Source organism: Onychostoma macrolepis, chromosome 04, assembly GCF_012432095.1.
Source record: "Onychostoma macrolepis isolate SWU-2019 chromosome 04, ASM1243209v1, whole genome shotgun sequence".
Lineage (NCBI taxonomy): Eukaryota > Metazoa > Chordata > Actinopteri > Cypriniformes > Cyprinidae > Onychostoma > Onychostoma macrolepis.
This window is the reverse complement of record NC_081158.1, coordinates 23,203,943-23,225,301: the sequence shown is the minus strand read 5'-3', so window position 1 is coordinate 23,225,301 and position 21,359 is coordinate 23,203,943. Positions and strand designations below refer to the sequence as shown.

The window sequence follows — 21,359 nt, the reverse complement described above, 5'->3', positions numbered from 1 at the left end:
TTGTCTTTCCAGTTTGTCCTGTGATGACTCTTACAAAAACATTGTGTAAAGCTGCCTATTGCTGACATTGTCCCCTGATTAGGAAAGTTCTGTGTATATTTTCTTGTCCTCATGACGTTCGGTTAAACCACTTGTTTGAAACGTTAAGCTTTCTTTTGCCCTTAAAGTGGCTTTAGTCTTTCAAACACTGGTTATGATTTTGTAGAGCAACAGTTGTTCCAGGAAGAGCGGATTATTTAAATATCATGGCATTTATGAGCTGCAAGAAGTTGGATGTAGCTATGTAAATCCCCTTTGGTATTATTTGTATAATCCTGAGGGTCCATACCATCATTGCCTTTTGCAGTGCTGAACCCCGGGTCCTCACGAATAATGCCCTATATGTTCAATTCATTACATTTATATGGCTCTTTTTACAACCATACATAAGGCCTGCTTTATCAACAAGCATGCTTTACACTAAGCCTTTTAAAATCTGTTATAAGGGATTTTCCCTTCAGAGAATCCATTATTTTTGAGGCTTAAGGACTTCAAACTAAATTGGAAGCATCTACCGGGCCGAATTTACCGGATATTTGTGTAAAACTGTACTGTACAGTCACTACATGTTTCAAACATTTTCAATTTTTAGTTATTAATCTTATCCATTTAATCTAATGTTTTATCTTTCTGATGTTAATAATCTGTTTCATATTATCACCTATAGCTCTGAATGATGTTCCATGTTGTTTCTGAACATGGCACCGCACCTGCCTCAAATTTGAATGAACAGTTTGTTATTATCATCATCTGGTCTTGATAATGGCATAATGAAACAAAAGGTGTCACATGCGCTTTAGCGAAGCGTGCTTTGCATTGCAAAGGCTGTGTTTTTATCAGATGTACAGTACAACATGAAGACTTTGAGCTGAAGTATTCCTTTGAATTGTTTTGTGCATGTAATATGAGGTGAGAGATCATTAGCCCTCGCCCCTGAACTGACCTTTTAAATCCTGTTTACTTGACCGCATGAGCTGTTAAGACGTTCATCAAGCCAGTGTCAGGTCCGGTCATGTAAAGAGATGTGAGCTCCAGAATATTCCTCACTGGGTTAGTTCAGGTCCTCTTGCCCTCAACCATTGATAAGTTTCAGGTCAATGTATTTGTGCATCTTTCTACATTTAATTACTTATTCCCTGTCACTTGGAAGATTTCTTTTGAAATCCCATCCAACTACCTTTAAATTAACATTTTGTCTAAAGAAAAATGACTAATTAGGGATATTAAAACATATTAATATAATATTAATTATAAAATATGCTATTTGTATCATTGTCATTGGCCCTATATGATCACAGACCAAAATAACTAATACTGCTTCCCTTAAAAACTATATTATATTCCATATTGCTTGGAAGCTTTCTTGTGAAACTGCATCCAACTTTAATTTCATGTGGTGTCTTCAGATGTAATATATATATTAAAAACATAATAATAAAATAAAAATATCAAAATACGTTAAATGTATCATCATCATTGGTCTTATCACAAACATAAAAATTATACTGTAATTTATTAAACTTGCCATGGTAACAATAAGGTTAAAATATTATAGATCAGTTTTGTCAAAATATCATAGATAAAATTGCTTTTTTTGTGTATTATGTATTCTAGGTAACACATTATAATATATAAATGATACCATAATTTAGGTACGACGTTTAAAAAAGCACGAAGTCTTTACAAAGCAAGGAGTCATTAAAGTATACACACGCACGCACACACATATATATATGTATGTATATAGGATGTCAAGTTTTGTTGGTGTAACTTTGAACATTAAGTGACTTGTATAGTAATTCAAGTCATTTGGATAGGATGACGCTGTTCTTCTAATATGCTGAAGCCAACACTTAAATGTGTTTGTGACTGCAGAAAATGTGACGGTGCACTCGTGGGGTCAATTAAATCCAGTTTCCATGTAAAATCCAATGAAGTTTAGATTACCTGGAAAACAGTGCTATCTCCACGTTATCTTTGACTAAACAACTCTTTTGTGCTGTGACAAGGAGAACTCCTGCTTTTAGCAGCTATTTCTTGGGAACGGTGTCAATATTTAACAGAGAAATAGTCACTTTCTTGCGCTGATCGGCTAGCCAGTTGCCTCTCGAGGAAACGTCTGCAAATAAACAGCCTTTGTACACACAATTCACTCTAAAATTCCCTGGAAAATATGGAGTGACTCAAATTGTTACTCAGAATTTCCATGCTTTGGTGCAAGCTAAGAAAAAAAAGAAAAAAACATGGAGGGGACAAGAAAAACTGTAGAAATGGAAAATGGACTGGGCAAATTGGGAGTAAAACTTTCCAAATCAGGTGGCAAAGACAAAACACTTTCAAAGAAAAACGCCTGAAAATGTACACAACAAAAATACTTTTGAAATTCAATATTATGAAGTGCTAGCATACATGAAACCATGCAAAATTCTTGCAAACACTGTTGGATTAAAAAGTGAATCTTCTAAACAACCAAACAAACGATTTCCATACAAACACCAAATACACTTGGATTATCTGTATATTTTCAGAACATAAGAAAACAGAACTCCATTTAGGAAGTGGGTTTACTAAAGGTTTGAGAGGTTGCCAGGTTGTGGGTGTGTGACCTTGATGATGGGTGTTATTATCTGTTCTGCACATGATTGGCTCATTTAGGGGCAGAAATAAAAGAGTGAAGTTGTTGTAGAAAACAAACACAGTTTTTTTTGTTTGTTTGTTTGTTTTGAGACACACACACACACACACAGAACATGAATTAAAGCTATGCTTGCTTTTATTTCTCACTTTTTGGGAGACAATCCATTTACCCCGATGCAGCACAATGTTGTAAAAAATGGAATTTTGTAGTGGCAAAGAGATCATATCAGACTTACTACCCTAGATATACCATGTCCTCAAGGAAGACAACGAATAAAACTGACAATAGTATACTGGATCTTAGAGATGTTGGCAGAATTACCTTTATGCTGATCTGAGATCAGCTTCCCAATGATTTAAGAATTTCTGTTAGATTGGTTTATTAAATTACGTCACATTAAATACGGAACTTAATTTAAAAATAATGGCAAAATCAAGCCACCAATCCGTAATCATGTTTGGCGCAATGCATTTAAGATAATACTATTTGAATGCTTTAACTGAAAGACTAAGCATAGAGAGAAAATGCAGGAATTTAGCACCCAAGCACAATGGTGAATAGAATACATTGAGCGACCCATTCTTGAAGGTATAAAATGATGTATGTTTCATTAAACCAAAATAGAAAGGAGGTCAGATTAGTGAGGAACTTAATCCAATTTTTTTTATAATCTCTCCACAAATAGCAGTGAGGAGAGAATAAAAAGTTTTCTGATCTAGTACGTCTTTTTTTTTTTGGTCTGTGTCAGAAATTACGATTCAGTATAGAAGCAAATATTCTCCAAATACGACCAATCAGCATGCATGTTTATCATGACGCCCTCCTGAGGTAGGGTTAACACAGGCCAATACTTCTTGACCATATGCAACCAAAGCTGAAACAAACCATGCTGCTAAATTACCTCTTGGTTCAGAATATGCAATAAAATACTAAGTCGGTGGTATATTTTATTTGCAAAGTACGCACCCTTAAATGTTGGGGTATGGCGAGGACCCATTTAAGCAAGTTTGAGCTTTTAAATTAAAAGGTTTTTTTTCATATACACTGCCATTCAAAATTTAGTATGTTAGGGGTTAGTATGTTTTTCCAATATTTTTGAAAGTCTCCTATGCTCAGCAAGACGAGCATATAAAGTAATTTATTCTTGTGATAAGGTGAATTTTCAGTAGCCATTTCTCCAGTCTTCAGTGTCACATAATCCTTCAGAAATCATTGTGCTGCTTAATACTTTTGATGAAACTGCACTACATTTTTTTTTTTTTCAGGATCCTAAGTTCAAAAGAACAGAATTTAGCTGTAAAGGAAATCCTTTGTAACATTATAATATCTTTACTGACACATTAGTTCAATTCAATGTGTCCTTGCTGAATTAAAGTATTAAAAAATCTAACCCCAAACTTTCAAATGGTAGTGTGTATGTTTAATACATTTTTTGTTTCAAATTGACTTTAAAAGGACTATTTTTTCATGTAATTTTTCAGTAGGTATTACGTTATCATGATGACATTGGGATATACAGTATATGATATCGCAAGGTACTTGCCAGTTCTCAGCAGTTCCTTGGGCAACCATGACATCAAATGATCATCTATGACTACAGTACAAAAATATAACATGGATAATGAGCAAATAAAACATAGTCAAAAAGCATACAGTTTAAAACTCCCATGTCTCAAACACAGGATGCAGAACATCTCAGACACCTGCTGCAATAAAACCATAGCTCACCCAAAAATGAATATTCTGTCATCCTTTACTCATGTTGTTCCAAACTCATATGGTTTGCTTTCTTCTGTGGAACATGAAAGAAAATAGTTCAAACATCAATTAACATCCAAATGAGGTTTGACATCAGTGGATGTTTGTGCCACCATAGTAAATGTGGTCTGAGTTTGTGTGCTTTGATCGGTGATTGGAGAGTAAATAATCCTTATTTAGAATATGCCAGATGAGTCGTATGGATTTACTTCATGTTAAAAATAAGGGCTCTTTTGTATGGTTTCACATAGAACCTTTAACATCCATGGAACCTTTTTCAGTTCTTATAGTATAGTGGAAAAACGGATCTTTGAAAATATTTTTCTTTAAAAACTGTTCACTGAAAGGTTCTTTGGGGAGCCCAAAATGGTTCGTTTATGGAATCACTGCAAAACTCCTTTTTGAACCTTTAATTTTTAAGAGTGTACTTTTTGGACACCATTGACTTCGATATATGGACAAAGACAGCTGCAGGATTCTTCAAAATATCTTCTTTTATGTTCTACAGAATAAAGAGCATTGAGTTTAAGGTTGAGCTATTCATTTTTGTGTGAAAGTGTTTCTTTAAAAGAGACGCATGGTCACACCGTGAGGCGTGCTGTATATCTGATGTGCGTATTACAGGTAGAAACCCACAGATGTCAGTGCAGGCCAATGCTCCTCATAGATGCTGCTCAGTCGCTTATTAAAAATTGACTGTAGAATATCTACAGTCCGTAAACTTGTTAAGTGTGCAATGAAGGACACTTAACGTTGTTACGATATTCTGCGTATTAATGGGATAGTTCAGCCAGAAATGTACAATCTGTCATTGTTTACTCACCAAATCTGGAAATGGAATATGTTTTGAAAAATGCTGATACAATGAGAGTCAAAGGAGTAGTGTTCTTTTGGACCCCATTGACTTTCATCATACGAACAAAATTGGAATATCTTCTCTTGTGTTCCACAGAAGAAAGAAAGAATGTCAAACAAGTTTGGAACATCATGAGGGTGAGTAATTCATGACAGATTCTTATTTTTTTTGGGTGAACTATCGTTTTAAAGTAGTCCTTGGGCACAAGATGAGGGATCCCGCAAATGATCCTAAACGGGACATCAGCACCCCGTTGTCACTGGGTCTATATGATCCATAGAACCTCAGCACTTATGGTCATCATTGTCCATCTGGTTCTATACATTATAAGTGTAGTCTGTCAGGTAATCCTTCAGCCGGTTCGGCAAAGGCAGTTCTTGTACCCGCCGTGTGGTTTTGTTGATGGCAATACGACACAAATGCTGCAGAGACGGTGTGGCTGTGTACACCGGAGTCGTGAGCAGCAGCTGCACGGTGCCGTTGGATGGGGCGAGAGGCGTAGTCCTGCCCTTACAAGACGTCCGGGACAGCTGCACATAGTGCTCCACGAGATGGACGACGCTGTCGAACTGCTTGAGTTTGGGTTTGACCAGCACCACAGAGTCCAGCTTGAACTTGCCGTCCTTGTATTCGATTCGTAGGTTGGTGGGTCCCGCAGATGTCATGGCGGAGATGGTGAAGAGGTAGTCCCTCTGAGAGCTGTCTCGGACCAGAAACGTCCCCTCCGACGTGTCCTGCAGGATCTCCTTGGCTTCATTGGCTGTCAGGCTGCCCCAATACCAGCCTGCTTCCAAGAAAAGAAGACACAGAGATGGTCATACGTATCCTCTTCCACAGTATCTGTTTCAGTCGCTTGCTTGTGTAACATGAGACCCATAACGTGTCCCTCTAAAGACACGCTCACAAAAACCATCACAGCTACAGTCATATCCTGGCTATTCGGCTGTTGTTTTATTAGGCGTTTTCTGAGTCACTGCAGAGATTTTGGCTTTCGGAAGAGGACGCAATGCGTCTTTCAACCTCTCAACTCTGCCCTGATTTAAAGAGCTAATTCACATCTGATAATGCAGCAGAAACCAAGCACTTCCCGAAATGAGCTGTTAAATGAACATTAATTGCAAACATTCTGACAACTGTGGCGTAGCAAGACTAAACAAGACGGCAGAAATGTCAACATGAATGACATATTTTTCCTGAAAAACTGAACTAGACCATCTGACTATTCATCTTGGGAGTATCTGACATTTTTGATGGTCGGATGCTTGACAGATGTTCCCAAAAGCTGCTCCCATTGTTTTTCTCAGCAAACAAACAGACCTAAAAATGGATCTCGCTGCAGCATCATAATAACTTTGTGTTGCGTTTCTCTTTTATACAGTCAGTGCAGTGCTGGACTAAATTTGCTCATGCACTTTAAACCAGAAAGGGATGTGACAGAGACACAAACCATTGAGGACAAATGTTCCAGCCAGACCAGGAATTATAACAAAAGCTTCATAGACATCATAATGTCACTCTTTTGTTGCACAAAAAGCAAACAGAAAATGTAAACAGTAAAAGCTTTGTCAGGAAATTCACATAGTTCCTACTTAAATTCACTTGCATGCTTCATATCAGGCTCAGAAAGGGGGGCTTGTTGGACAAATGCCACAGAAAGAGACAAAAATGCCCCCAGAATTCAATTAATTTTAAATACACTTCATACATTACATCTAATTATTTGGATTAATGTATTAAATTCAGATACTGACATACAACAATGAAAAACTGTATAATTTAATCTATACATGGTGAAAAATGCCTGAATAGCCTACTCTCTGATATTTTCATTATTATCTTCTGCTCAAACAACAGCTTCGAAACAACACACCAGATTCAAAACATGTCACACGAATGAATAAAAACATTAACAGCAGCCCTGAAACAACATTTTCAACTATTTGACATTCATAAAATGAAATCATATCTACTTTGAATATATCAACAAACTCATGCCAAAAGGATGATATAGTGTAGACCTGCTGCTAGTTTGATTTATGAGATTAAAGTACACTTAAAACGACCTTTAAACATTTTATTGAAATTTTATATAGAAGGTTAATCTTTTTAAAATCGGCTGTTATCACTTTTAACATCAGATTTGAAGCATTATGATAATTCTTTTTTAACTGTATGAATCACTGCCTGTGGCTGTGTTGCATACAACATTAATTCAGTGAGTGTTACAGGAGCAAATGAAGAGAGTATGTAAGTAAAACGAGCCGTAAACGTTTACCAGTGTTTTTAAGGTCTCTCATGGCAGTGGCAATGCGACTCTGTTCGGACTCCGCGACTTGGGTTTCTGCTTGCGATCTCCTTTCATTCTCGATGCTTTCCGTGGAGTCGGATGAGTGACAGGTCATTGGAGAACGGCCTTCTGCATCCAGTCAATGTCTATAATTATCCTTCAAAGACGACCAACACTTACAATCGACCAAAACATTTGAGAAGTCTTCAACAGCATCCGTAATTGTGTTTGGCTGCGCCGATCTGAAAATACAAACATGATTTTACGCTTTTTTTTTTTTTGCTTTTTTTTTTTTTAAATGCTGATATAATATTTACATATTTCCTTGCTGCAAATTTGTTGATGTTTAAAAACTAGTGTATGCATAAAACTGCGTTAACTGATGTCAAAAACAAGGAGTGCTGGTGCTACAATCTTCTACATTACCTGAGTGTAAGACTAATAGAAAAAGTGGACATGCATGCATTTATGGTAATCAAATTTACTTCTTCAAAATAATTATGTCATCCCACGTCACCCCTATTTCATTTTAATCATTTAATTCAATAAGGCCAGCGTATAGGAAATGAAATAACATAAAACAAGACACAAATATGCAAACGCATGAAACAGCTAAACTAAAGAGTGTGTGTGTGTGTGTGTGTGTGTGTGTGTGTGTGGTTAGTCACGCACTCACACAATTGTGGTAAGCGTACCAACACTGTCCTGTTTTGTTCAATATTTGTGTCGCCAGCAGAAAGGAAAATGTTACAACCCTTCCCGTCTACTCAGACATGGTATTTATAGTTTTTTTAACATGTAAATGAAAAGCTTGTGTGAACATTATACCCTGTATATCACACTAAACATTAATGATACCAGTTCTGTCATTTAACATTCATTATCCTGATCTGAAATTGAGCTGTAGCCTAAAACAGAAACGTCCTGTACGTTAAATCCTTAATATTGTTACAGTCTTAAAGCCTCTACTGTCACCTCGGGAGGGTGGTGCTCACATATGATAGTCATTTCACTCCTGTAGTTTCTAATTGGTTATTTGAAATACTCTTAGAAAGTGATAAATGAAAGTGGCCATTTCGTGTTAATCTCCATTTAATAATCCAAAGGTCAGCTACTGCTATTTTTTCTGTTGTTGTTTCTAATTGGATAGAAGTGTGACATGACAATCTTCATAAGCTTCATTTTCATTACAAACGTCCGTCTTCTGTGTGAACAGCTCGTTGCGCACGTGCATGAAATAAAAACAAAGGCTGCCTTTGAGAGACGGCAAAATACGCAGAACTGCCTTTACTAGGAAACTGCATTGACAGCTCCTGGTAAATGATAGTGTGACAAATAAGACAAACGAGTGTATTTCCTCCTGAACGTGTAAATTAAGATACTTTTAAATGCACGAATCATTTGATGTAGCTGCTATAAGAGACATTAGCCTAAAGAATCAGAGGAAATAAAGCAGAATATATTTTGAACATAAACTTGAGCCTGAAAGGTGACAGTCGGAGAAAGCGCACAGCACTTACCTTTTGTCTAAAGTGAAAGCAATAAGCAATCAGGTCCAGCGCGTTTCACGTTACAGACGTTCAGTTGCACCATGGTTTAGATCCATTATTTATTATTAATGGGAAACACTGATCGGCTCACTGTCAAACGACCAGCACCGCCTCATGCTCAGCAGACCGGGACGCGTTTTTCCGTGTATTTGCATTGATTCTTTCGGGAGCGACACTCTACAAAAGGCGACACTGTATGTATCGCGCTGTCTGCGAGCGCACCGCACGCACCGCGCGTCCAGACGCGTTCGCGCCAAGCGAGCAGGACACATATAATTACTCTCTCTAGCAGTTTAGTGATATTCCAACGAATCTCTCTCTCTCTCTCTCTCTCTCTCTCTCTCTCTCTCTCTCTCTCTGTGTGTGCGCTCGTCGTTAACTACTTAATCCTCATTTAAAAAGACTGGTATACAAAAGACTAATTTCCAGGAACTTTCCAGGAATCGTATCACGTGGTCAGATGTGCGAGCGCTCTCTTAAGGTCGTGCCAACTGGCTATTTTGTTGTTGTTTATTTGTTTGTTTTTTTTAGATCTGCCAGGCACATGTTTATATCGCAAACCAAGCTGCATGTAATTATAATTTTATTATATTTTATTTTTAAAACAAATATTTTTTTTGTTAGTTTTTACATTGAGGTTTTCCTTGTAAGGATGTTTTCATCATTGTGTTTTTTTTTTGTTGTTGTTTTTACATAAAGGCCTAATATCACAACTAGCAATGAAATGCAAGGGACAGACGAAATATACTGCAATACGTTCAATATAGCACATTCCAAATCTATTTTATTGTTTATTATTCGTTCTATGTTGTATTTCTGTAAAAAAAAAAAAAAAAAGTTTATTTCTTTATAAAAACATCTGTGATGGGCATGTTTTGTTTGTTTTGCTTTGTTTTTTAGAGTCTGTTACAGAATCTGTACAGGTTTTAAAGAAATTTTCAGTTGTTGTTTTTCGAGATAGGCCCTATGTGTGTTACAGAACTCCTCTGAGCCACAGTCACAACTTGACAAGTGCCACCTTAAACCAGGAATTTATTGCCTACATGACAAAACAAAATATATGAAGCTGTGTAATTTTGACATTTGTGTTTGTGTAAAAACCCCAAAACCACAATAAACTACCTGAATATCCAAAATACAGATGACAGACAGACAGACAGATAGATAGATAGATAGATAGATAGATAGATAGATATATATATATATATATATATATATATATATATATATCCTTGTAAAAAGACAACATTAAAGGGCTATTAGTTCACCCTAAAATGAAAATTCTGTCATCATTTACTCACCATCATGTTGTTCCAGACCTGTGTGATTTTCTTTTTTTTCTTTTGAACACAAAAGAAGATATTTTAAAGAATGTTGGTAACCAAACAGCTGACGGTAGCCATTGACTTCCATAGTATTTATTTCTATATGGAAGTCAATGGCTACTGTCAACTGCTTGCACTATCCATTTAACACAGCACTCAGAGCTGACTGTAAGTCTGATGCCTCAGATGACCTTGCTCACACTCTTATGAAGACAATTGGTATGCTTGTTAGTTTTATGGACAGATTATGTTACTTGTGTTTGTAAACCAATTAGTTGCTACTTTAAAACAAATAAAATTGTGGTCAAGCTTACTCTTCTTTAGAAGCTCTTGGCAGATTAGCCTCAGATGACACATGGGCCTGTGTCCTCAAGTGGGTTCAATCATTATCGATGTGTGCTTGCCACTCATTTCAAATGAAAGTAGTACATAACACTTATATGTCAAAAGTCAAATGAGCCCAAATTTACCTATGTATGCATAATAGACTAATCATAAAGAGGATCTGAAAAATATATATTTTTTATGATCTGGCACCCCTTATTATTTAGATTGTTCTAAATAATGCTCTATTACTGACTAAATATTCATGTGTAGCTCTAAATGGATGTAAAACCAGTTTATTTGTTTATTTATTGGCGTGTATACATGTACATAACTGAGTGTATGTGTGTATATTTTATATGCATTCATTTTTTCAATTATCTTATGAAAATGGTCAGCATTATAGTAGGCTAATTGTGGGGAATATTAGGTCAGGGCTGAGGGATTGTGTCGAATCAATTTGTAATGCATTTAAAAACCAATAAAAAACATTTTAGTACAAAATGAATGAAATGCTATGAAATATAATCATTCAATAATCTTCTTGTTTATACGTCTCTGGGGTTGAGCTGAAAAAAATAAAATAAAATTGTCTGCCTTATAGCGACCTCTTCTGGATGATGTAAAGTTTACGTTAGTTTTCCCGCCAGATAGAAAATAAATAAATAAATTCTTGTGAACTGCAAAGAATTGTTACTGTTTTAATTATTTATTTATTTTTAATAAACCATTTGACTTATGTGTTCGTTAAATTGTCTGACCACCTTATATGTAAGCTCTTTCTGTATTTTTTGCTATGCAATATATACAAAGCATATCCTAATGAAGCCCAAATTAGTTACCTGTGGTCTTCCTGAGACTTTCACTAGACCAGGGGTCATCAAACTTGATCCTGGAGGGCCGGTGTCCTGCAGAGTTTAGCTCCACCTTGCCTCAACACACCTGCCTGGAAGTTTCTAGTATACCCAGTAAGACCTTGATTAGCTGCTTCAGGTGTGTTTGATTAAAGTTGGAGCTAAACTTTGCAGGACACCGGCCCACCAGGACCGAACTTGGTGACCCCTGCACTAGCCTCTTAGGAGGATGCAGAAGTTACTCCTCCGCGGCGGCAGGGGGCGGGGCGGCCGTTCACTAGATGTACAGTGACTCCGATGTGACGTCACGTACGCGGCAAAAACAAAAATGACGGACGCGCGGAATTTCCCCAAAGAGTAACGTTAGATTTATTTTTTTGCACAATTTAGAGACAGGAGCTGGACGTTTTTCGAAGTACACAAGAAAGAGATTATTTTTATCCAGCAACCGTCGCTTATTCGCATAATAAAGGTGAGCATATTGATGTTTAAGTTGTATATGAGCGTCGCGCTGGAGCTTCAGTGCTGTGAAGTTGTTATTGCTGTTTAGCCGGTTTAAATTAAATATAGCTTACAGTTTAACAGTGATTCCGATTGGTTGTATTAAAAAAACGCTTTACATTTAATGGTAATATTCATATACTGATTTATTTATTATGTAACAGCGGTAACAGCGATATAATAGTTTCTTTCAGGTGTAAACTGTGTCTTGTCTTTGCCTGTACAGTGCAGTGCCGTAATAAAACAGCTTATAGATCAATCAAATACAACATGCAATTTTTTCTTTTCTTTTCAAAATGAAGCAGTCTTGTCTTAGTTAAATCATTCTTGATATATTTGGTGGATGGTAGTTAATTAGACGTGTGAATTCTAAATTATTTAAAATATTATTTTTCAGGGTATTTTGGAAATACATGGTCATGGATTCTGCAGAGACGAGATATGCCCATCTGCTGCAGCCCCTGCGAGATCTCACCAAGAACTGGGACATTGACCTGGCCAGCCAGCTTGGGGAGTATCTTGAGGAGGTGAGAAAACACAGACAGGCTGATCAAGAACCACCTTAATTCATTTAAACCTTCATTTTCTAGCCTAAGTATCATATTGTTGCTGTTGTCTGTGTTGACAGCTGGACCAGATGACCATTTCATTTGATGGTGGGAAAACCATGATGAACTTTGCAGAAGCTGCACTTTTAATTCAAGGATCAACATGCATCTATGGCAGAAAGGTCAATTATTTGATGTTTTATGTATGTGTTACGTTGATTAATTTCACTGAAATATAGATTTAGTAAAAGTTATCTCATCTAGCTTAGTAGTGCAAGGAAATGTTTTAAGTCATTTATTTTTTCTTTAATTCATTTAGTTATTTTAATAAAAAGTTTTATGTTTGTCAGAAAGACACGCATATTAAAGGAATAGTTCACCCAAAAAAAAATCCAAAAATTTTCTGAACATTCACACACCCTCAGGCCATCCAAGGTGTAGGTGAGTTTATTTCTTCATTGGAACGGATTAGGAGAAATTTAGCATTACATTACTTGCTCACCACTGGCTCCTCTGCAGTGAATGGGTGCCGTCAGAATGAGAGTCCAAGCAGCTCATAAAACCATCCCAATAATCCATAAGTAATTCACACGACTCCGGTTTACATCTTGAGATTCAAAAAGATGCATGTTTGTACATTATATTGCTTTCTCCAGTGAAAAAGTCATCTTGTCTGAATCAGGAGAGACGTATGCACAGAGCAAGCGACTTTCTCACTGGAGCTGGCATTATTTAATCTTGTTTTTTGGCCTGGTGTTAAAACGCCTTAATGGTGGATTTGTTTCTAACAAACACACTGCTTTTCACTTCAGTACGCATTTATTGATGGACTGGAGTTGTGTGAATTACTTGTGGATTATTGTGATGCTTTGATCAGCTGTTTAAACTCTCATTCTGACGGTACCCATTCACTGCAGAGGATCCATTGGTGAGCAAGTGGTGTCATGTCCTAAATTTATCCAAATCTGCTAGATGAAGAAATAAAATCACTTACATCTTGAATAGCCTGAAGTTAAGTAAAATGTCCTTTTTGTGTGAACTAATCCTTTAATATGTCACAAACTTAAATTTATGATGGCAAAAGACTTTTTCTTTACAAAATGATCTGTTCTGAATATTTAGGTAGAACTCCTTCACGCTCTGGTGTTTCAAACATTAGATTACATCTCTAACAAAAACAAGAAGTAAGTGTTATTGTCCTGGAACTTTATATTCTGCTTATTCTGTTGCATCGCCAGTTGGTGTTTTGTCATGCTGTTTGTCTTTGTTTCAACAGACGTGACAAACAAGGTTCTTCGTCAGACGGTAACCAAGAAAACGGCCCTTCAGGCAATGAAGGAGATGATTGTGAGGTGCGTAAATGAGCAATGATACTTATTAATTCAAACAAAAATGATATATCTGTGTGAATAATTGAGTGTTTTTGATTCAGTTTGATGAGATTGAGCAGGATGAGAACATCAACACTCAGAATATAACAATGAAAGATCCAACAGAGGTGAGTTGGGTTTCACCTTATCAAAGTTTTTATTTCTACAACTTAATGTGTATACTGGACCTCCATATTATTCAGCGTTTGTGTCTTTGACTACGAAAAACGTGAAATTATTATTATTATTATTATTATTATTTATTTATTTTTAATGTTCTGCAGATTAAGTTGTTGTATAGCATGTGAGTTTTGTTTTTTTGTTTTAGGTTTGTCATTTTGTTTTTTAATGTGGACTAATTCTTTGATTATTCTTTTTTTAGCCAGTGAGGATTATCCGTCTCCCTCCTGAATCTCTCATTCCTGTAGAATCACTTGAGAAACAGAAATACCCCCTTCTCAGGTAAAGACACTCTGACCCACACAAACAAAGAAAATGGTTGCACACTGTTCCTTCTGTAATCTTACTGGTACTACAGTCCAACAATACCAGTCCAGTCCTTTTGCTCTTCAGGAGAATATTATCTGAACAAGCGACTCAGTTGCTTGAAATTAAGTTCATACTTAGAAAGAACTAAAAATGCTTGACCAATATGTTTAATTGTTATCCTCTAGCCTCAAAGGGGAGCTTCTTGGCAGCTGTAAGGATTTTCGAATGAATCATTTCACCATGGACGAATCAGGATTGATGCGTCTGGGCTCTTCCCACACTCACTTCCTCAAGGAGGTTGAAATCCAGCACAACTTCTCTGTACATGAACCTGTGCCTTTAGATAACGGTGAGGACACAGACTTATCGTGTGACAATCTATACAGATGTTCTGTTTGTTTGTTTTTTGAATGTTTCATGTCCAAGAACTTACACTAGATCAGATGATTAAAAAGTCACTTTATTGTCATCAAAGAATCCTGTAAAATATATTACAATTTCCTCAAAAAATATGAAGCGGCACAACAGTTTTCAAAATAAGAAGAAATGATTATTTGGCACCAAATCAGCATGTTATAATGATTTCTTAAGCATCATGTGACTCTGAAAACTGGAGAAATAGCTTCTGAAAATTCAGCTTTGCTATCACAGAAATAAATGTTAAAATTTAAAATGTTCAAATACATTTTAAATTATATTAAAATAGAAAACTCTCATTTGAAGTTGTAATAATATTTCGTAATATTACTGTTTTTTTTTTCTGTATTTTTAATCAAATAAATGCCTTTGTGAGCATATGAGACTTCTTTCAAACACATTTTTAAAAAATATTACTTACCCCAAATTAAACCTGAACCTTATTCCACTTTCAAGATTAATAGATTACTACATTGATCTATTTTGTTTTTGTCTTATCATTGTCATGTGGTGTCCAGAAGGTGTAGCTGAGGTTAATGGTGGTTACGATGAAGAAGATGGTGGCGCAGAGGTTCTTCCTCCACTGGAAGATCATGGGATGGAGGTGGAGTCTGAAGAATGGGTGGAAAGACAACAGGTACCAAAACAGTTTGTGTGATTTAAATATTGATATATTTGGCATTTGGGAAAAGATCTGTTGAATGTAATTATTAAAGTTTTCCCTTTTGCAATTGTTCTAGGCCCCTAGTGAGGGGAGGATGTTAAGACCGAGACCTGCAGTACAGCCAATTCCAGAGGAACCCAAGCAGCTCAAGGTATAGAGCGGTGCAATGAAACAAAATAGACATTTTTTCTTCACACTTACACTAAATCAGTCAAGTACAGTTCACATGTAGTACATGTTAAAATATGAAAATAATTTTGTTATGTAATGTTGCATTCTGTAATACGTGTTGCATTATCATAATCAATTGCATGTGCATATATCCAGGAAATTGTGGACCCTTGGAAATGGCATGATTCATATGCTGCATTTGGGGAGGACAAACCTCTCAAAACAGGTGTGTGCTCAAGCTGATATTCTTCTGTATATGTGTTTTGATGTTTTTCCATTAAAATAACTCGATTAATTATTTTATAATGGCTTTTTGCTGCTGGACTTATATTTCCTCTCTGCTCTCTAGGGAAGTGTTATAAAGTGCCCGCTGGTCTTGATGAGTCTGGAAAGAGGAAGAGGAAGGGTCCTTCAAAACTTCAGGACTTTGGGAGCTGGTACTCTAAAGCCTGTAAGTTGTTATCAGGCTGTTATTTGAAAAGGAATGGATGGCATAACTGTTTGGATGAATTAGAGAAGTTGTTTTTTTTCTTTTACAGTTGAGACTGCAGATCGCAAGCTTAAGAATGGACCTACTTATCCTGGTAATACTTTCAGACCTTGTGCTATATAAAATACACTTTCTCTAAGATGTTGTTGAAATTTATACAAATAATGTTTTTTTTTATTATTATTGTAGACCTTAATTACATCTTTGTGAGTAAAATGGGTCAGCGTCTGAAAGCACAGAAGCAGATTCTCAGGAAAAGGGTAAGTACAATTTTGAGTTGTGTGATATACATTATCGTTCAAAACGTTTGGGTTCTTTTGACAGCAAGAATGCATTAAATTGACTTGAAGTGACAGTAAAGATGATAATATTACAAAAGATTTATATTTCAAATGAATACTGTTCTGTTCATTAAACAAATCAGCAGGATCTATTCTCTCTTGACCCTCAAACACTAGCGTTCCCTATTCTTTTTCTATTCTATCTACTTGTTTTCTTTTTATTTATAATAAAAAAGCCTTGCTACATGTACTGCGTTAGGCTAACCGAGACTTGTCAAAGCATTTACATATTATTGCTCTTTTATTGGTTTTGATTGCTTCTGTTGTCCTCATTTGTAAGTCGCTTCGGATAAAAGCATCTGCTAAATGACTGAATGTAAGTGACACTGAAGACTGGAGTGATACAATTTAGGCTTTACCATTATAGGAATAAATTACATTTTAAAATATATTAAAATGTAAAACATTTCACAATATTACTGTATTTACATCAAATAAATGCCTTGCTGAGAGCATAAGAGACTTCTTTCAAAAACATGAATCTTACTGACCCTAAACTTTGAACAGTAGTGTATTTGTGATGTGTCATGTAACCTGAGGTATTTTCTGTTTTAGGGTGTTTTTGTCTCCGATGAGGAGTTAAAGAAAACTTACTTGGAACCGGAGAATATTGAGGACCAGGTCGAGGTTGTCCGGCATCCAGACGAAGAGGGTGAGATGCACGTACCAAAAAATCACCCAGCCCTAGTTTTTTTTTTTTTTCCCTACACCATTAATTGGCATTATTTGCCTAGAACCATTGTTTAAAATGCACCAAACAAACATTTTGTGGTTATTCCCTCAATTTTATTCAGGTGAGGACTTTTCAGATGAGGAACATGACCACTTGGTTGATGATCTTGAACCTGCAGAGCACCTTGGTGAACAGGAGCAAATTTTCCATGACTTGCATATGAGCCGGATGAGTTATGAAGATCTGGTCAAGAAGAGTGTGGTATGAAAGCTTTAGATCGATTTCCAGGAAAAGAATGATTCATGAATTGGACAGTGGTAGTTTAGTCTTTCTGATTTCTCTGTATGTAGGACCTGTTTCTGGTGAACTCTCAGAAGTATGCGCAGGAGACTGCGTTGTCTCGAAGAGTCAAAGAGTGGGAGGATGGAATCAACCCTCATCTTGCTGCTCAGGTAATGTGGGATGATTTTTGCAAGGTTTCTGTAACCGATTCTAATGTTTCTAAAAATGTTCAGCATAAAAAAAAAATAAATATAGAGAACTAATGGTTGCAGTTTAACCCCATTAAATGAGTGTCTTACATTTTGTGTACAGGAGACCCGTCAAGCTTTTGACATCCATGAATATGGAGACAGAATTGTCCAATCACTCTGTAGCGTGGGTGTGAAAAAATCATTTGCCTTTGTCGTCAAAGGCAAGGAGAACACAGAAGCCTGCAGATACATGCTGGCTGCGCTACAGCTGGTGGGTATAAAAGCCAATGACTGAGGCTGAGAGTCTAGTTATGCATTACCAGTAAGGTTGTCTGTGCCAATTTGAGCAACTTCTATTTCTTTGACTGAGATTTGTATCGATACTTGCGACATTTAAGTTAAAACATAACCTTTTAAAACAAAAATGTCACCTGACGCTACTTTTGTATTACAGGCTAATGATTACACAGTGGAGATTGACAAGCGAGATGGGCTTGAAGAGAGTGTAGATACTATGGAGCTCACATTACTGACTACACAGAGGGCTCATGAACGTCTCAAAACCTACAACGCACCCTCTGCTACAGATGTTCCTTGACTTTTTATTTTTGTTTATTGCTTATCTCTTACCTTTGGCCCCAAGCAGAAACTATTTATCACCGACAATGTCGAAGAGATAAAATCCACACAAAGAATTTCTATGCTATTCTATTCTAGGTCTTTTTTTGTCTGGTAATTCCTGTATTCTGATATCCAGCACTGTACTTAAGATTTCAGTTTGGCCTTTAAATATGCTTGGATGAATCTGAGTCTTGAGATGAAGAAATAACAGGTGTTTGAGACTGGCTTTGCATTTTAAGAAGCAAATATGTCATATTTCATTGGCTAAAATTATGATAAAAGTCTGTAAAAAGGCCTGTTTCTATGCATTCTTTGGGATTTTAAGATGATGGACACTTTCTCCCCATTTTCATCTCTAAGTAAACTGCATGTCTGTACAGTTTCTAAACCAATTTTATAGAATTATAAGAGACACAAAAATAAAAATAATAGTGCTGCACTATTTAAAAAGTCATTTTGTGTATGATGCGAGTAGCAGGTTCAACTAACATTTACTAGCAGTGAGGTATAGGAAATGTTTCTGGATTTTTTGTGAGTTATAGTTAAGATAAGTCTTTTATATGTACTATAATTATATGTACTGTACAGTTTTAATCAACTGCACAACCTGAGTTTAAATCAGAAATAGAACATTCCCTCTACCAATCTTTTAATTGTTTTTTTTATCTTTATATGCCATTATAGTATTTTTTTCACTTTTCATTTTAGTAATTTTATATGCTTGTCACTAAAATATTTCTGAATAGTTTTAATTTGTTTTTATTTAATTTTAGTACTTAAACCTATTTCAGTTAGTTGCCAACATTTCCAATTTGTCAAGTTTAAGATTTTCCATATTTATTTTATTTCAACCGTATTTCAGTACCAAAAAAAAGATAATGGTTTTAGTTTTACTTGATTAACAATGCCATTATATATGCACATGAGGAACTAAAATGTAGCTGATCAGTGTTTTGAAATGCAGTTTTATTGTGCAAACATTTTTTCCCCCATTTAGATTAATCTGGAAATAATTTAACATAGTTTTTCATGTGATTACGTATATTCTCGGCAATCTGTACATCGTTTTTCATTCTATTGTAGTAGTCCAGAAAGAGTCCGTCTGGGTTAACCAGGTAGATGATGATGGTGTGGTCCACAATATAATCTCCATCCTCATCTTTAGGCCCAGCGCTGGCGTAGACCCTATAATCCCGTCCTGCCTGCTTCACTTCCTCCACAGTACCCGTCAATCCAATCAGCCGGGGGTGAAAATCTTTCACGTACTTTGCAATAGCAGCCACATCATCTCTCTCAGGGTCAACAGTGATAAAAAGTGGCTGGACAGGGGGCAGGCTGGGGTCTTTATCAAGAATATGCACCACACTGGTCATTTTATCCAGCTCGTCTGGGCAGATATCCGGGCAGTGGGTGAAGCCGAAATATAAGAGCACCCAACGGCCCAGGAAGTCACATTTGGTCCTTCGCTGTCCTGTGTGATCCAACAGACTGAAGTCTCCTTGTCCGACAGCCACTTTTCTCAACTGCTCCAGTCTTTGCATCTGGATCATCTTTTGTTTCTCCTCATAAACATACCACCAGCTACCAATAATACCACCTCCGAAAAGCAGCATCACCATCAAGCGTGTACGCAGTTTGATCCCTGCTGATGAGCCTGGGTTTGGCGTTTTAGAGGAGTCTTGAGAGTAAAAAGCTCTTTGTTCTCCGAGTAACCATGGTAGACAGCAGTGTGGTGGAGGAAAACCTTGAGCTGATATTCTAATATGTATCTTTTTGAGAGATCTGCATGAGGGGAATGTGGCTTTTGGGATATGACGTGAAAGGTTATTTGTTTCTCTCGTTGACCGTAGGATGCTCCATGAAGTCATATGCCAGTCCAGTCCTCTGAGGCAGCCCAGTCTCAACATCATCAGAATAACTGATGAAGACAAAAAAGAATGGAGTGAGCTGAGCAATCAAGTTCGAATTTTATTTTTTGATAAACTACAGTCTGAATCAAAGTTTTGAATCCTGGAGATATGTCTTCCTACAGACGGACATATTTTCATTTACAAGTGAGAAGACCTTGATAATCTTGTTCATCTGGTGTGTTTATTCAGGGTTTGAGTTTAACTGCAGGCAGATCTCCAGAAACAGGATCACAATCTCTTTATTCATAAATTATATTCATAATATATTCATAATCAATTATACAGATCTACAACAGAAGAATATTTGAAAACACATGAATCGTTAGTTTATAAATATTCAATATATAATCATCGGTATATAAATAACACCATAAAGTCTGATCTTTTTCTGATCCTGTTAATTTAGCCTTGATTGTTTTGATTTGTGTTATATTGAAAACGTATAAATAAATTAAGACATTTAAGGGATTTTAAACGGACACCAATAGCCTTCTATGGCAGGTAAATGACAATATTAGCAAAGCTAGCTCTTCAAGAATATATCTGTTTATAACACTATCTTTGGTCGGTGCAAATACAGGATTTGTAATATGAACACAAAATTACAGGTATAATAACACGTTTAAATGTTACTAACCCTGAGGTTACTTTCGCCTGTCCTTCTTGAGCTTCACATGTAACATGTACAACAGTCAGGCGGTGTGAGACTTGAGTTTCGAGGTCGCAGATTCATCGTGTAGAATTGTCGTGATTTTAAATAATATAATTATAAATGACATATAAATATTTATCATTTTATATTATTAAGTATTATATATTACTAAGTTCTATGTATCAAATATTTGTTACAATACACATCTTGCGGTAGATTCGTCATTACTGAATGGCCAGTAGATGGCAGGTTAGTAAATATAAAACAGCTGGGTGGAAATCTGTAAAATTGGCAAAGTTTAAAGTTGTCCGTTTTCATTTATTATGTTTTGGGAAATGGTATTGCATAAAATTATGCTTTACATCTAACACCCAAGAAAAATAAATAAATAAAACAAACCAAAAATAA

General features: G+C 36.2%; 3 protein-coding genes across 3 annotated transcripts; 1 reads left to right on the top strand and 2 right to left on the bottom strand.

Annotated features, from left to right (window-relative positions):
• Positions 1-2,790: 2,790 nt before the first annotated feature.
• On the bottom strand, positions 2,791-9,531 carry socs2 (suppressor of cytokine signaling 2). The gene is made up of 3 exons (XM_058774115.1): positions 9,099-9,531; positions 7,567-7,820; positions 2,791-6,075 (listed from the first exon to the last, which is right to left on the bottom strand). The coding sequence occupies exons 2-3, from the start codon at positions 7,691-7,693 to the stop codon at positions 5,609-5,611; spliced, it is 594 nt and encodes a 197-aa protein (XP_058630098.1). The 5' UTR covers positions 7,694-7,820; positions 9,099-9,531; the 3' UTR covers positions 2,791-5,608.
• Positions 9,532-11,918: 2,387 nt separating this feature from the next.
• ncaph2 (non-SMC condensin II complex, subunit H2) lies at positions 11,919-18,829 on the top strand. The gene is made up of 19 exons (XM_058774225.1): positions 11,919-12,103; positions 12,530-12,659; positions 12,761-12,862; positions 13,803-13,864; positions 13,957-14,032; positions 14,113-14,178; positions 14,433-14,512; positions 14,725-14,888; positions 15,475-15,593; positions 15,697-15,771; positions 15,948-16,017; positions 16,141-16,242; positions 16,331-16,375; positions 16,471-16,541; positions 17,178-17,274; positions 17,417-17,556; positions 17,646-17,747; positions 17,890-18,039; positions 18,223-18,829. Exons 2-19 carry the CDS (start codon positions 12,546-12,548, stop codon positions 18,364-18,366), a joined length of 1,779 nt encoding a protein of 592 aa, XP_058630208.1. The 5' UTR covers positions 11,919-12,103; positions 12,530-12,545; the 3' UTR covers positions 18,367-18,829.
• Positions 18,830-19,334: 505 nt separating this feature from the next.
• Positions 19,335-21,072, bottom strand: LOC131539593 (protein SCO2 homolog, mitochondrial). The gene is made up of 2 exons (XM_058774226.1): positions 20,937-21,072; positions 19,335-20,307 (listed from the first exon to the last, which is right to left on the bottom strand). Exon 2 carries the CDS (start codon positions 20,297-20,299, stop codon positions 19,388-19,390), a length of 912 nt encoding a protein of 303 aa, XP_058630209.1. The 5' UTR covers positions 20,300-20,307; positions 20,937-21,072; the 3' UTR covers positions 19,335-19,387.
• Positions 21,073-21,359: the final 287 nt, after the last annotated feature.